The sequence below is a fragment of the Cryphonectria parasitica genome, assembly GCF_011745365.1.
Source record: "Cryphonectria parasitica EP155 unplaced genomic scaffold M406scaffold_3, whole genome shotgun sequence".
NCBI classification, from domain to species: domain Eukaryota; kingdom Fungi; phylum Ascomycota; class Sordariomycetes; order Diaporthales; family Cryphonectriaceae; genus Cryphonectria; species Cryphonectria parasitica.
In genome coordinates, this window is record NW_024468911.1 from 3340495 (window position 1) to 3355183 (window position 14689).

The 14689-nt window shown below is 55.8% G+C and overlaps 6 protein-coding genes across 6 annotated transcripts; 2 read left to right on the top strand and 4 right to left on the bottom strand.

Annotated features, from left to right (window-relative positions):
• Window positions 1-365: 365 nt before the first annotated feature.
• On the top strand, window positions 366-1526 carry M406DRAFT_219593 (uncharacterized protein; the record flags this gene model as incomplete). Its single annotated transcript, XM_040915548.1, has 1 exon — window positions 366-1526. A coding segment is annotated over one exon (1161 nt), but the record flags the coding sequence as incomplete, so codon positions are not given.
• Window positions 1527-2040: 514 nt separating this feature from the next.
• Window positions 2041-4910, bottom strand: M406DRAFT_328686 (uncharacterized protein; the record flags this gene model as incomplete). The annotated part of the gene is made up of 3 exons (XM_040920358.1): window positions 2041-2966; window positions 3024-4137; window positions 4215-4910. 3 exons carry the CDS (start codon window positions 4908-4910, stop codon window positions 2041-2043), a joined length of 2736 nt encoding a protein of 911 aa, XP_040778576.1.
• A 571-nt stretch (window positions 4911-5481) lies between these two features.
• Window positions 5482-7036, bottom strand: M406DRAFT_345530 (uncharacterized protein; the record flags this gene model as incomplete). The annotated part of the gene is made up of 1 exon (XM_040922094.1): window positions 5482-7036. The coding sequence occupies exon 1, from the start codon at window positions 6718-6720 to the stop codon at window positions 5482-5484; it is 1239 nt and encodes a 412-aa protein (XP_040778577.1). The 5' UTR covers window positions 6721-7036.
• A 703-nt stretch (window positions 7037-7739) lies between these two features.
• M406DRAFT_288741 (T-complex protein 1) lies at window positions 7740-9652 on the bottom strand (the record flags this gene model as incomplete). The annotated part of the gene is made up of 2 exons (XM_040918813.1): window positions 7740-9493; window positions 9565-9652. 2 exons carry the CDS (start codon window positions 9650-9652, stop codon window positions 7878-7880), a joined length of 1704 nt encoding a protein of 567 aa, XP_040778578.1. The 3' UTR covers window positions 7740-7877.
• A 408-nt stretch (window positions 9653-10060) lies between these two features.
• M406DRAFT_275222 (prolyl-tRNA synthetase) lies at window positions 10061-12490 on the top strand. The gene is made up of 7 exons (XM_040918245.1): window positions 10061-10454; window positions 10517-10664; window positions 10752-10797; window positions 10853-10871; window positions 10940-11352; window positions 11414-11770; window positions 11843-12490. Exons 1-7 carry the CDS (start codon window positions 10221-10223, stop codon window positions 12273-12275), a joined length of 1650 nt encoding a protein of 549 aa, XP_040778579.1. The 5' UTR covers window positions 10061-10220; the 3' UTR covers window positions 12276-12490.
• A 78-nt stretch (window positions 12491-12568) lies between these two features.
• On the bottom strand, window positions 12569-13268 carry M406DRAFT_355638 (cytochrome P450). The gene has a single exon (XM_040923215.1). It carries the CDS (start codon window positions 13246-13248, stop codon window positions 12703-12705), a length of 546 nt encoding a protein of 181 aa, XP_040778580.1. The 5' UTR covers window positions 13249-13268; the 3' UTR covers window positions 12569-12702.
• Between the last annotated feature and the right edge of the window lie 1421 nt (window positions 13269-14689).

The window sequence follows — 14689 nt, forward strand, 5'->3', positions numbered from 1 at the left end:
GCTGAATAGAATTTCAGACGGATTCTGACACGGCACGACAGTCATTCACCTCCCAGAAACATATTGGACGATGGGGCCAGGCGAGAGACCAGAACTCAGCCTCTTGGCTCTGACCGAACATTACGGTGGGGTTGACGAAGGAGGCGATGTTGATGTTGAAGATACCGACTCTAGCATAGACGGATCTGTCTCTATAGAAGACACCTCCTTGAGCATCTCCAGTTCAGCTTCCACTTCTTCCATCAGCTCATGTGAGCCACCCGAGACCTTTGCCTTGGGAACTTCCTTCTACAAGAGCGCCCAGTGGTAAGGTCCAGCCCTACCCCAGCCCAATCTAGCTCGAGAACTAAACAAGCCATAAAAGGACCCGCGATGGGACGACCATCATAACCTCTTCATATGACCTCCAGATCTCGAGCTTCGTCATCCCGACAGACCTGCTAGAGCCCAGAGATGAGCCCCTCGTCCTGAGGCCTCACAAGACGCTCCGACTCGCCGAGCCAACCAATGTCGTCTCGCCAGCCCCTTACTACGACATACGCTTTCCAAATACAGACCAGCTCCTAGTCGCCTGCCGTGACCACCCACTCCAGCTCTATCAGGCACTCTCGCCTGGCGACAACGACGACAACAATGACGCCCCACAGTCCAGGACCGGGACTGGGTGCGATGCCCCTTTCGGCTCCTACCGACTCATGTCCCCAACGACCGAGGCCTACCTGCCCATCCACTCTCTCTCATGGCCGCACCCGGGGACGCATTTCTATGTCGGCACCAGGGACCTCCTAGCCGAGTTCGACATCACCCGCAGCGGTGAGGGCCCCACGGTCCGCCTCCCCACCATCCCCTCTAGGCGTCATATCCGCAAGGGCAATGGCGTCGGCATGCGCGGCACCACATCCGCCCTGGCCGCCCAGACCACCTCGGACGGCGCCCCCACGGGCCTGCTCGCCGCCGGCACCTGGACGCGATGGCTTGGGCTGTACGACATGCACCGCGGGCGCGAGTGTACCGCGACTTGGAGCATCAAGGAGGCCGCCACTACCGGGGCCATAGGCGGCGCCGGGATCCTCCAGACGGCCTGGTCGCCGTGCGGACGCTACCTCCTGGCCTGCGAGCGGCAGTCGACAGGCGTGCTCGTTTACGATGTCCGCATCACCGGCAAGCTTCTCGGCGTCCTCGCTGGCCGCGACGCTTGCACCCATCAGCGCCTGAGCTGCGACGTGTTCCCGGGTCTGGACAATGTCGGCGGCTTCGAGGTCTGGGCCGGTACTAGGGACGGCGCCGTCAAGGTATGGGAGGGCGTGGGCAATACCGAGAGCTGCCAGTGGCCCTCGTGGGATTTCTCTACTGCAGATGGCAGGCCTGTCCCGCAGGAGGGACCTGGGTCAGGACCCATGGCGCCGGCCGTGGGAAGCGTTGGTCTTCATCATAGCGGTTCCGTGGTGGCGACTGCTTCGGGATGCTGGAACATGCCTGGAGAGGAAGGAGACTCGAGCCCGCCAGGTGCAAGCCTTGGTGGCTCGGGAGATGACAATAGCTTAGTCTCGCCGACGGCTGGCAGTTTGTCGAAAGACAAGAGAGCGCAGCAGTCGAGCCTGAGACTTTGGAAGATCGGAACGGCTTCCACTTCGGCCCCGCTATAGTTCGATTCTCCTAATCTCACAGTGCGGAGATATACTTTGGAAGATTTGGTTATGATTGTTTGATCCCCGAAATCTTCCGGCCAGGACCATCGGTCTACAAAGCCGCCTCCAGAGTCAACGAGGTGCCGATGCATAGAGATCAGAGAGGTCGATTGGCGACATTAAAATAGCAAGCGAGTGACGCTTGGACTGGACGAGGCGGACAGACAGGTAAAGCCATAGGGGGTAAAACCTCTCCATTTGCTATATTCGATCGATCCTTATTTGTCAGAGCTTATAGCAGCTGTCAAACCACCCTTGCTCAGAGTACGGTGTACAGGCAGAGCGAGATGTATATGTGCTGTGAGATCCCGCCATGCATCTGATAGGACATGTCACTGTGTTCGTCCAGGTCTCATCCACTATCGCTCATTGCCACCCCCCCTCCCCACAGGTTCCACGACTCGTCAATGGCTCTGCTGACGCGCTCCAAGACTCTTGTGCCGACCAATTGCCCAAATCGGTGCATTCTCTCGGCCCTGGTCATCGTCACGAAGGCACCTAAGCCATACTGAGTCAGATCTCCTCTGTTTGCCCCGGGACTCAGGAGCTTCAGCTGGCCCACGACAACTTGGGCCGCGAAGACATTGAAGCCTGCCCTCCGCAGAAAGAGCTCCCAGAGCGTCTCGGCGTCAAGCAGGCCTGTCAACACAGCTGGGTCGGCCAGACCATACCGGCTGATGCAAGAAGCCACCCAGGTTGCCAATGTCTTGTCTCCTCCACCAACATAATGTATCTGGACGCTGCAGTCGAGGCCGCTCGAGAATCCCTGAAGCTCATGGATAGCGACCATATCGGATGTCGAGAGCTCAGTGAGTGTATCATCACCGCCTCCTTCGCCTCCTATGAGAACAATGAGCTGCTCATATCGTACTGAGGCTTTTTCGACTCGTATTTGGACCATGCTCTTGGTGGTTCCTGGTTTGGATTTCTGGCGGACCCGGATCATGGACGTAATGATGAGACCTGTGCTTGGGGATATGGAGACATCGGCATCGTTGGCAAGATCAGGGACAACTTCGGCTCGAGCAACGGAACCCTGCCGCCAGACAGAGGTATTGTGGCCATCATAATCCCTCTCGATCAGAGTCAGGTCCGGAATGAGTCCTTCGATCGCCCAGAGCAGACGTGCAGGAATCTTGACAGAGATAAAGGCCGCCAATGGAGTTCCTGGGAGCTGGAGCGATGGACAGGGTGTGTTTTGCTTCGTTGCTGGTTTGTTCGCGGAACTGTCCGATTGGTCACCCCTATCGCCATTGGGTCTTGGGACTTTCTTGGACACTATCTTTGGTGTTGCACCAACTTCAGCTCCGGATTTCTGAGGGCTGAAATACTTACTGTATGTCCATGGCTTCTTCTCTGGCGCATGGATTTCCATATAATTCTCCAGAAGCCTCGTAGAGGCCCCTGGAGAGTCTCCTGCCAACAGGGACGGGCCATCGTTCTTAGACATCTGCTGCGACGAAGGCACTGCAAAAGTTCGAGGCTTCTTGAATGTTTCTCCTCTGTCGTTGAGGTTTATGGACCTCTTCCTTACGAAGTCCATCAGGTTGTCCTCGGGGGCGCTCTTGCTCTTGGCCTCAACCTCGATTTCCTCATATATATCCTGGTCCTTGAAAGCCATGGGCAGGTTTCGCTGTTGGACGAAGTCTAGGCTCGTGGAAACTTCGCTTGTTTCGGGAAGTTGAAGCAAAGCCTGAACGAGAGGATCACCAGCGTCCACAGTCTCCTCAAACAACGCAAAATTGGCTTTATGAGAATTCAACGGGTTCCATCTCAGCTTGCTCTCAGCAGTTTTGTGCACGGGCCAGCGGCGAATCTCGAAAAGATGTTCCATACCACCCTGCATCCATTGGAAGATGCCTCTCGCATCGTTATGAAGTCTTGCCCATTCTGGGTCAGGGCGCGAGAAGTCCATGATGGGAACTCGAACACGGGCGGTCGCGTCCACCTCGTTCAGCTCTTCTTGTTCAATGGCCTTTTCAATCTTGCCTGCAGCTTTTTGCAACTGCTCTTGTAGGGAATCGTCTGAGAAGCTCTGAAGCCATGCCGTTTCAGACCCACGGTCTAGGTCCATTGCTCCCTCGACAAAGTCTTTGAAAGCGCCTGGGCCCGAAGGACCTGGTAGCTCTGGAGCCTCATCCATCAACAGGGGCATCTCGATTTTGAACTCGTCGAGGTTCTGTCGAGGGTAATCCAGAAGCGCCTCCGCCTCCTGGTCGGTCACGGTGAACTTGTCCTGCAGAAACTCGCGAATAGGAGAGGTGTTGTCGCTCCATCTGTCCTGATGCTCCCCAAGCATAGCCTCCTCGATGGCATGGAAATTGTCGCTAAGCAGTGAACTCGAGTCTGGTGGTATGGGAAGAGGGCCGGGATCGAAATCTGATGTGAGGAAGTTGTTCCTAAGCTTGGGGCTCACAGGTGGGGTGAGCTTCTTCTCCATGCGCGGATTCTGTAAATAGGACGTTAGGCTCACAACGAAACAATTAAGCTTTCACAAATAGCGGAACTTGCCTTTTCATAGCTGACCTCCTCGATCAGGAACCTCATCCGGTCCTCACTTGTGAATTCATGTCTGCGTTGGTTGATGAGATATCTGGCGCTGTCTTGGGTGACTGCCAGCCTCTCCCCCTCAATCGTCCTCACGAGGTCATCGCACCGCGCTCGGACCTTCGCTGACAGCTCCATGCCTTCGCCATCCTCCAAGTTCTGAGGATGAAGTGGCAATCTGTGGTTCTTGATGGAGTCCAAGACGGCAGCGCGACGGGCTGCATTCTCTTTCTCGAACTCTTTCATGTCCCATTCGTTGTCGGTCTTGAGGATAGGTAGCTCGAGTTTCAGGCCCGCGACCTTGACCGAGTCGCACACTTCCTGAGTGAGCTTTTCCACCTCTTCATCCGTGAGGGAGCGTCGAACATTGTGGATGAGCCTCAGCGCGTCGTTCGTGGTGGACGGCTTCTCCCACAGCGAAGGCGTTGGGATCTCCAGCTCAGCAAGGTGACTGTGATCAGTGAAGCCGTCCTCTCCTGCATCTGGGATAGTCTCCTGGATCAGGGGTCCGAAGAGATGGGCGATAGAGAAGGAGCTCAGGCGATGGTCTATCACAAGGTTGTTCTCGTAGGCATATTGCATGACCTCGTTCATGACGGCCCCGTCCCATGTGTCCATGCATGACTCCTCAGGTGTCATCAGCTTCTGGGGGCTGTGGTACTCGTACTCGGCCATTGTGGTGTGTCTGAGTATGCAGGTAGACAGCGTAGACAGCGGTGCTGGGAGATGATGCGACGTGGTGATTCTGCAGAGCTGGTTGGAATGCGAGGAGACGGAGAGGCGGTAGTTGAAAAGATATTTGGTGGATTTCTGAGCTATAACGTGTAATAAGAGACGAGGATTGCAATATACAGGATGACAGGGTGGTCGAAAGAGTCCAAGGAATGTGAAGAAGAAAAGGAAGAACGAGGAGTTGAAAGATGGCCAAGCAAAAGGCAAGTCTATGTATGTGGCTTGGTGGTTACCGAAGCGGAAAGAAGCACCACAGCACGCCTATTTTCCTTCCTTCCCTTTTCTCCTCCTCTCTCTCAACTTTTGGCCCCCGCATTTTCACCATGCACGTATTCTTTTTTGCGTACCAATACGCTCCAGATCTGAACATGAACCAATGTGCAAGATGGGAAACCAGAACAAGGAAAAAGGAAAAGAAAGAAGAAAGAGAGAAAAACACAGACAGTAATGGATGAATATCGCTAATGCTTTCGGGGATGACAATACCGTCTCGAACCAACCCTCCTTTTCCATCTCAACCCCACGCAAACTTCTCATTCGCAACCCAGTCCACGGCAGCCGTCTCCTCATCGCCATACCACATCAGGCTGGCAATGCTGCTCTGCTCCCTGTCCACGAGCGTGTACTCGAGCCCGCTCTTGGCGGCCGCCTTCAGCAGCAGCGCCGAGGGGTTCCACATCTGGATATCAAAGGATCGCCACTCCAAGGCCTCGCGCTGGGCCAGCGAGATGATCTCCCTGAGACCCTCCACGACGTAGTCCTCGGATGCGCTGTCCTCGTCCTCGATCACGAAGCGCAGGATGTGGAACGTGTTGTTGTCGATCTTCTCCAGGTTGCCATAATACCCCCGCGTCCAGACAGCCCAGATCCTCCGCCCAGGCTCGCCATACAAGCCGCCACGGACCTCGGGCGTCTTGCCAAACATCTGCTTCGTGATGAAGTCTTCACGCATCATGTGCCACAGGAACTGGTCCAGATCTGGCACCAGCGCCGCGCACACCTGCTTCTTGCCGCCTGTTGACGGCAGCTGTTTCGCGCGGCGCTCCATCTCTGTGCGCACAATCCCTTCATCGTCGCGGCACAAGAGGGCGAGGTCGTGGTAGCCGAGCACCTTGACCTTGCTCGGTGAGGATGATGCACTACCAGGTGTAGAGGCCGAGGAGGCGGCGGCAGTGGCAGGCTTGAAGCTGAGGTGAGAGCTCTCAAATGCTGCCCAGCCGTGGTTTGCGTAGAAGGCCTTGCCAATGTCCGAGTAGAGGACCGAGAAGAGCGAGCGTGTGACGACCGACTCCTTCTCGTCGGCCTTGGGCTCCCTGCGTGCTACAGACCACTCCTTCAGCTTCTCTCCTAGCTCGCTCATCATCCTCGAGGCGTAGCCCTTGCCCCGGTATGTGGGGTTGGTGAAGACAGACCCCACGTTGTGGGCGATGCCCTCTTGCACGGTCACCTCTCCGTCAGGGCCGAGCCGACTGGCGAGGGCACGCTTGCGCAGCGTCTCGCAGCTGGCATAAATGGGCCTGTTGTCTGGGACGCCATTTCGGTCCGTCAGGATCCAATGGGTGACACCCCCATTCTTGGCCAGGGGCACAGTCATCAGAAATTCCTCCCTCTTCAGATAATCTTCATAATTGAGAGGTCCTCCCCACATGGGATGGTGAAGCCCCCATACGTGAAGAAGCTCGGCTTTGGTGGATTCTGCCAGCCCGAGGTCTGGTGAGTTTGCCGGCGGGAGATCGTGAGTATGGGAGCCCATGGCTACGGATGATTATGCGCACGGTCACTGAAACGAGAAGAGGAAGAAGAAAGAGGAAGAAAAAAGAAGAGAAGCAAAGGACAGAGGCCAAAGCTTTGTCAGGAGTAGTAAAAACTGGCCCCTCAAGTATGAACAAATAGTAGTGAACAAACAGTCTCACACCCTGATCGGATGTCTTACGCCAGTCCAAGACAGACAGACAGTCAGCTTAAGTCGATTGTATAATCTGAGTAGGTGAAGGGGGTTCACGATAGGCCATCAAGTCGAGGCCGGTACGATGCTGAGGAAGAAGCTATCGTGAAAGGGAACAGAGGACAGAAAACGAGTGAGGAAGGTCTTGGTACACCCGCCCGCAACGCAGACACAAACACACAAAGCTACGAGGTTCACTCGTCGGTTCTTTATACTTATATCCCCACGTGTGTGTTCCTTCCGGCGCAACAGGAAAACCGGATCCACAGCCACGACTACAAAGAAGCTCTAGACTGTAATCATCATCCCTGCACTTGCCATGCCCGCCCGTCGCTAAGACCGCTGTGCGTATCTTTGCCCCCTCCCCCCCATGACCAATTCACCCCCTTCGTTGTGTGTTGGCCAAACCTACACCGACCGTTTCTCTTCCAAGTCTTGAAACTAGCCAGAGAAGCCCGAATGACCACTGCTGGCTTTCAAGGAACCGACCAAGCTATTTGTCCGCCCGCCCTTCTTTTGCGTTTTTGAAACGTAAACTCTACGTCAATCCCGCCCCATCCCCAAGATCTAAAAGGGCGTTTGGCGCTCCCGGGTTCTGCGATGGAGGGGCGGCGCCGACACGGGGAGTCCACTTAAGCCGCTGGTTGCCGGCCTGTTGGTTACGGCGGTCTGACAGAGCCTCCCGCCGGCGCTCGACCCCCTCAGGAGAGGCAGTTCAGAGGAACATGGTGCAGGGCGGTGGAGAAGCTGATCTGCAGGGTCCTTGCTAGCAGTCACAAGCCCCCTCAGGTGAGGAGGACTGATTGGCAACTTTGGCATCTCGGTATCTCGGATCATGTACATGTTCTTTTTGTCTCTGTCTCTTTCTTCAATCTCCACGTCCGACGTCTATTGACTCTATGGATGGCTCCACAAGACACACACTTCATCCCTCAGCAGCCTTTTGTTGGGCCCTGGCCCCCTTCTCAGTGACCGTGTCCATCATCCTCCTCCCCCCTCTGCTCCGGATCCAGTTTTACGAGCGTGTCGATTCGCAATATTGCTATGCATGCCTCCACCGCGCTCTTCAGCTGTCGCACCTTGCTCATGCTCGGCTCCAGCACGCCGGCCTTGATCTCGTCCACGACCTTGCCCTTCATCAGGTCCAGTCCGTAGTTCTTGTAGCCCTTCTTCTTGGCGATTGTCTTCTCGTCCTCGCTGGCGTCTCCCTCGGCCATCCGTTGTGACAGGGCGTGGCGCGATCGCAGCTGGGCAACCAGTTCGGACGCGTCCTTGGCAGCGTTCACTGCGAGTGTCTTGGGGATGACCATGAGAGACTGTGCAAACTCGCCGATGGCCAGCTGCTCCCTAGAGCCGACGGTGCCGGCAAACTCTTCCAAGTAGATGTGCAGGGCCGTCTCAACAGCACCGCCACCTGGCACGATGCTCCCGCTCTCCAGGGTGCGCTTGACAGCCATCAGGGAATCGTGGATGGACCGCTCCATCTCGTCCAGGGTGAACTCGTGGGGACCCCGCAGGATCAGTGATGCCGAGGAGTGAGTCTTGGTCCCCTTGACCAAGATGCACTCGTCGTCCGAGATGCGTTCCTGCACGACCTCCTCAGCATGGCCGAGGTACGAGGGGTCGAACCGCTCATCGCCGTTCAGGTCCGACAGGGTGCTCAGCAGCGTTGCCCCGGTCGCCTTGGCTATCCGCCGCAGGTCCTCCTTCTTGCACCTCCGGACAGCCATGGCACCCTTCTCGATGAACAGTTTGAGGCAGAGGTCGTCAATGCCCTTGGTAGTCAGGACAACGTTGGCGCCCGCCTTCAGGATCATCTCCACCCGCTCTATGACCATGCCGGACTCCCTTGCGCGGATCTGCTCTAGCTGCTGGGGGTCGTCCACCGTAATCTGCACGCCCAGCTTCATGCGCTCCTTCTGCAGGTTCATATCCAGCACGGCGATCTTGGCATCCTTGACATGCGTCTTCATCGCCTGCGAGGCGACGGTGCAGTTCAAAGCGTATCCCTTGACCAGTAGAGACTCCAATGAGCTCTTGCCGTGTGCCTTGAGGATGTTCACTGCCTTGACAGGGTACTTGGTCTCGTTCCTGTTGTTGGTCGTCTTGACGGCCTGGATCGCATCAACCACCATATTGGCGAAGAAATCGGAGTCGGCGCCGATGATCTTGGACGACATGGAGGTCTTGGCGATGTTGAGGAGCGACTCCCGCCCGAGTTTCTCGACCTTGATGCTGACGTTCTCGTTCATGTACTTGATCGCCTCGCGCAGGGCCAGGCGGTAGCCTGTGATGATCGTCGTGGGGTGTATCCGGTTCTTCATCAGCTCGTTCGCCCTCCGCAGGAGCTCGGCGGCGATGAGCACCACCGAGGTAGTGCCGTCACCGACCTCCTTGTCCTGTTGTTGAGCGAGGTCGACCAGAATTTTGCCGGCAGGGTGCTCGACATCGAGAAGGCTGAGGATCGTCGCGCCGTCGTTGGTCACCGTCACGTCTCCTATGTCGTCCACCATCATCTTGTCGAGGCCGCTGGGGCCGAACGAGCTCTTGACAACATTTGCTATAGCTTGCGTGGCAACCACTGTAATGGGCCGTTAGAGATATTGCCTTGCTTAAGGTCTTGGCGAGTGTGTGGAAAGCTGCTCTGCTTACCATTCTGGTCACGGATGTCTGCTCCAGAAATCTTCTGTCCACCCAGGAACAGCGTACCCTCCCGCGGCTGCTCGAACATAGACGCCATGTCGACTGGTTAGGTTCTGATCGGAGGGGAACGGAGACGATATGGAATGTCGTCTATGTGGGTTGGCTGGGTGCCTTGTCAGGAGTCGGGTGTGAAAGGACTGAACACGCTGTGCACGTTCGCAGGACAAGACGGGGCAAAGCTGCTGGTGGGACGTGAGCTTGAGTCGCGATTACCAACTTTTCAGGCCAGGGGAGGGCCCTCCCCAGAAGCGCGTGCCTGCAGCTGTAATTGGCTGCAGCTGGCTAGCGAGTGTACTGGCAGAACCCCACCTACCTGCCCGACCTGCCCCTCCAAAGCTTTTTGATGAGGGGCACTCGACCGGAAATCCACCATACAATTACCCTTAGTAGGCCCAAATTTATCACTGCCCAAAAAGCGTATCAGTCACATCCGCAACGTTGTTTCTGATAACTTCTCCTTGTCTCGCGTGCCGTGTGTGTGTGTCACAAGTACTTGTTGCCACGATTTTTCTTTCCCTTCTACTGCAGACCCCCAATTAGTTTCATCTCTCTCTCACCCTCTACTCCCTTCACAGGATTTACCTTGAGCAAAAGGCACATTCAAGATGGCGGACGCCCCTCCTCCTGAACAGTCAAAGTCGGCGATCAAGAAGGCCGAGAAAGCTGCCAAGATGGCCGCCGACAAGGCTGCGAAAGCCGCCAAACAAGCGACTCTCGCCGTTGGCCAGGGCAAGAAGACTGATGACATTATCGGCATGACGGCGAAGAAGGACGTCGACTTCCCTACGTGGTATCAGGAGGTCGTCCTGAAGGCCGAGATGATCGAGTACTACAACGAGGTAAGCCGTGAATGCCCTCCACCACCACCAACTCTGCCTCAAGACTGACTTGAAACATCAAGATTTCTGGCTTCTTCATCATGCGTCCTGCAAGCATGTACATCTGGAACGTCATTCGCAAGTGGTTCCAGGAGAGGATCGAGGCAATGGGTGTGGAGGAGACCAGCTTCCCCATGTTCCTCTCCTCGAAATCCCTCGAGAAGGAGAAAGGTGAGCGGTCCTACCACCTTTGGAAATCATGGTCTGTGTTGGTGTTGGTGTAAATGCGTCATGAATGCTCATGCCGCTGCCATACAGATCACGTCGAGGGTTTCGCCCCTGAGTTGGCCTGGGTTACGAAAGCGTGAGTCACAACAGTTCTCGTCATTTAGGTTGTCCAACCCGCTGACAGTCTCTAGGGGTGACAAGGATCTTGAGGTTTGCACGATATTCTGCTCCAGCCCTTCCTCAGAGAGACCAACCAGCTTACACATACATGCCATTAGGTTCCTGTGGCCGTCCGTCCAACCTCTGAGGCCGTCATGTACCCCTACTACGCCAAATGGATTCGCAGCCACCGAGATCTGCCCTTCCGTCTCAACCAGTGGAACTCTGTCGTGCGATGGGAGGCAAAGCAGACCACCCCTTTCCTCCGTGCGAGAGAGTTCATGTGGCAGGAGGGCCACACGGCACATCTGACCGAGGAGCTGGCTGGCCAGGAGGTTCTGGAGATTCTCGAGCTGTACGCCGGCGTCTACGAGCAGCTGCTGGCTGTCCCGGTCGTTCGCGGCAGAAAGACGGAGAACGAGAAGTTTGCTGGCGGTTACTACACGACTACAGTCGAGGGCTACATCCCGTCCAACGGTCGTGGCATCCAGGGTGCGACGTCCCACTGCCTGGGACAAAACTTTAGTAAGATGTCAGTCGCCACGATCTCCCCTCTTTGCTGTACTAAGAATAAAACATTAACTCGGAAGCAGGTTCGACATCACGGTAGAGGATCCTTCTGAGAAGGGCAAGCACATCAACGTTTGGCAGAACTCGTGGGGTCTGTCCACCCGAGTGATTGGTGTCATGGTCATGATCCACGGTGACGACAAGGGCCTTGTCCTCCCTCCTCGGATTGCGAAGCTTCAGGTTATCATCATCCCGCTCGGCATCACCGCAAAGACGACCGAAGAGGTGAAGCAGAAGCATGGAGAGAAGGTGGAGCAGCTGGCGGTCGATCTCAAGAAGGCTGGCGTTCGCTGCGATGTCGACACCCGTGATGGCTACACGCCTCCATGGAAGTTCAACGACTGGGAGCTCAAGGGCGTCCCGCTGCGGGTCGAGTTTGGGTAAGCTGGCTTTTTTTTCTCCAAAACTATAATCTGGCTACTACAGATGAGCTGACTCAAGAGTTTGTACAGCCCCAAGGACATGGAGAAGGACGTCATCAGCTACGCACGCCGTGACACGGGCGAGAAGGGTACGATCCCCATCTCGGAGATGGCGACCAAGGTTCCGGAGCTGCTTGAGACTATCCAACAAGACCTGTACAACAAGGCCGACGCTGCCTACAAGGCCCACCGGATCCAGGTCACCGAGTGGGAGAAGGTGGTCCCTGCTCTGGATGCCAAGAATGTCGTCCTCATCCCCTTCTGTCTGGCACCCGACTGCGAGGAGAAGATCAAGGAAACGACCAAGAGCAAGGACGAGCACGGCAACGAGCGCATGGGCATGAAGAGCCTGTGCATTCCCTTTGAGCAGCCCGAGGGACTGGTCAAGGGCGAGACCAAGTGCCTGAACCCTACGTGCGGGAAGCTCGCCGAGTCCTGGGTCCAGTTCGGCAGGAGCTACTAGAATAGAGAGAGGATTCTTGAGTTCAACTGCCTCGTTGAGCCATAAGATCTCTGATAGATCTCCTTGCGCAAAGAAAAATCAAAGAGCGAAAATAAGAAAGAAAAAAAAAGAGAACAAAAAAAGTGGATTCAAGCGTAGACGAGAGAGAGTCGAGAATATCATAGTAGCAACGATCATGTCTAGCTAAAGTGAGAAAGAAGATATTCATCCGTCACATCCACACTGAGCCCATTTCATTCACGAGAAGCGCATCAAATTCCTTCGGTACTTACCTTCATCCAAGAAGTGAGTGACGGTCGTAGAGGGCGTATATGACATTCTTTGAAGTGTGCAAAATATCTGGTCATACACAGGTCAAAGACCTACCTACCAACTAATTGACAGTCTTGATCCCACTTCCAAGCCATTTTCATTGTATGTCTCCATGTCAATTCTCTTTCACATACCACTTCAGACCAATCTCCTTACTCCCCTTCATCCTAAGCGTAATCGAGTGATCCGGGTCCCCAGCAATCCGACGAGCCCTGGCTCGAGCCTGTGCAGACGACTCACCCTCCTCCTCAGCAATGCGAACCCGCGCACCGCCCTGGAACAGCCGCAAGAGAACGCTCGTGAATTCGACCTGGGAGAATTTCTTGCCAGGACACACCCGGGGCCCGCCGGTCCAAGGCAAGAAGGTGCCTGCGGCGGTAGAGATGAGGGACTCGGATTGCCAGTCGTACGTCCCGATGCTCGACCTGGTGGTGGAGGAGGAGGCTGCCTGGGTTAACGATGACGAGGAGGTGCTCGGGATCCAGCGGTCGGGGCGGAACTCGTCGGCGTCATCACCCCAGGTCTTCTTGTCGTGGTGTAGAGATACGAGGTCGATCTTTACGCTGGTGTCGGGAGGAATGGTGTATTCTTTGCCGTCGATGGTGAGGGTGTGGAAGTCGTGGGCTGTCCAGCGCGGCGTGACGGGTACTGGTCCATACATTCGTAATACCTCGTACTGGTCGGGTGGGGTCTGGGCTTAGCTAGAAGTGAACGAAAAAGAGATTCAATGAGGGAAACTCACCATGGTCGCAAGACACCTGTGAAGTTTGGGAAACACCACCGCGTACTTGAGCGATGACTGGTCGTCCTTGACAACTGCATCAATCTCCTCCGCCAGCCATTCCTGCCACTCCGGGTCGATAGCCAGCAGCGTGATGGCAAAGTTTATGGCGTTGGCGGTGGTGTCATGACCAGCGATGTTGAAGATGAAGAGGTTCCCAGCGACCTCTTCATCGGTCAGCGCAGGCCCAGCACCATTCTTCTTCGCTGCCCCAGACTTGTTGATGCTGTCATCATCAGCAGCAGCTCCTTGGTCAGACGCCCTGATCAGCGAGCTCATAAGCGTCGCCGCCCTCTTCTCACCCCCGTTTCCTTCCACACCAGCCGACGACGACGATCGCTCGCTCCTCTGGATCTCCTCGCGTTCGTCCCGGATCATCTGATGCAGGTAGGTGCCGTACTCGTGCTTGGCAACGCCGACGGCCTTGATCCCGCCCCACATGGCAGACTCGGGCCAGCCCATGCGCCGCAGGAGGATCCAGGCGATGAAGGGGCCCATGTTGTTGAGAAGTGTGAAGAGTGCTTGACGGTAGCGCATGTGGTGCGCGTTGTTACTGTCGTTTGCCTTTTCATCCTCGTCAGCAGCAGCAGCAGCAGCAGCAGCAGCAGCAGCACCAGACGACCCCTGTCCGCTGGTATCGTCGAAGCCAAAGCTGATGCCGAACCCAGCCGTGCTCAGCACGTTAAAGGCGATACGCGTGGTATCCTCCTGCGTCGTCCTCACGTCGCCTCCTTTGCCTTCAGCCTGAGACTTGTGCATCCATGTGCGGCGGGCAGCATCAGCCTGGCGCGCTGACTCGTCCCATACCGTCTCGGACACCCTCTCGTTGAAGGGCGGGGCTGTGATGCGGCGGTGGCGCTCCCATGTCTTGTCGTTGGCGGTGACGACGCTGCGGCCGTAGATGTCGAGGAGTGTGTACTGCTTTGGATTTTTTTTGAACTCGGCGCGGCAGCGCTTCAAGATGTCTTCACAGGCCAGAGGGTCGGCGACTAAGATGTAGAGATAGAGAGGGAAGGGTGAGTGAGTCCTATGATATTGGAAGTAAAGAAGAAAACAGAGAAAAAAATGAAGAGAAAGAGAAATAGGAAGGCGGGGAAGGGATATGACATTGTAGAGGAAGGAACAAGGTCACCACTTGCACATCCAACCACATCATCTCTACAACGTTCCGTTTCTAGAAGAAGAAGACAGACAAGGCTCTGCTCACGAGCAAAAGTGACAGTGCTCACTCACCAAAAAGCTCTTTATAATCCGGCGTGACGATCCAGAACGCCTTGGACCCAAGCTCCTCATAAGGCTTCAGCTTCTGCCGCTGGTTCCA

Bases quoted from the DNA above. Each gene is read 5' to 3' on its own strand.
- M406DRAFT_275222 (XM_040918245.1), top strand. From the start codon at position 10,221: ATGGCGGACGCCCCTCCTCCTGAACAGTCAAAGTCGGCGATCAAGAAG. The intron at 11,353-11,413 runs GTCAGTCGCCAC...ACTCGGAAGCAG, and splicing joins GGACAAAACTTTAGTAAGAT to GTTCGACATCACGGTAGAGG. The intron at 11,771-11,842 runs GTAAGCTGGCTT...GAGTTTGTACAG, and splicing joins CCGCTGCGGGTCGAGTTTGG to CCCCAAGGACATGGAGAAGG.
- M406DRAFT_355638 (XM_040923215.1), bottom strand. From the start codon at position 13,248: ATGTATGGACCAGTACCCGTCACGCCGCGCTGGACAGCCCACGACTTC.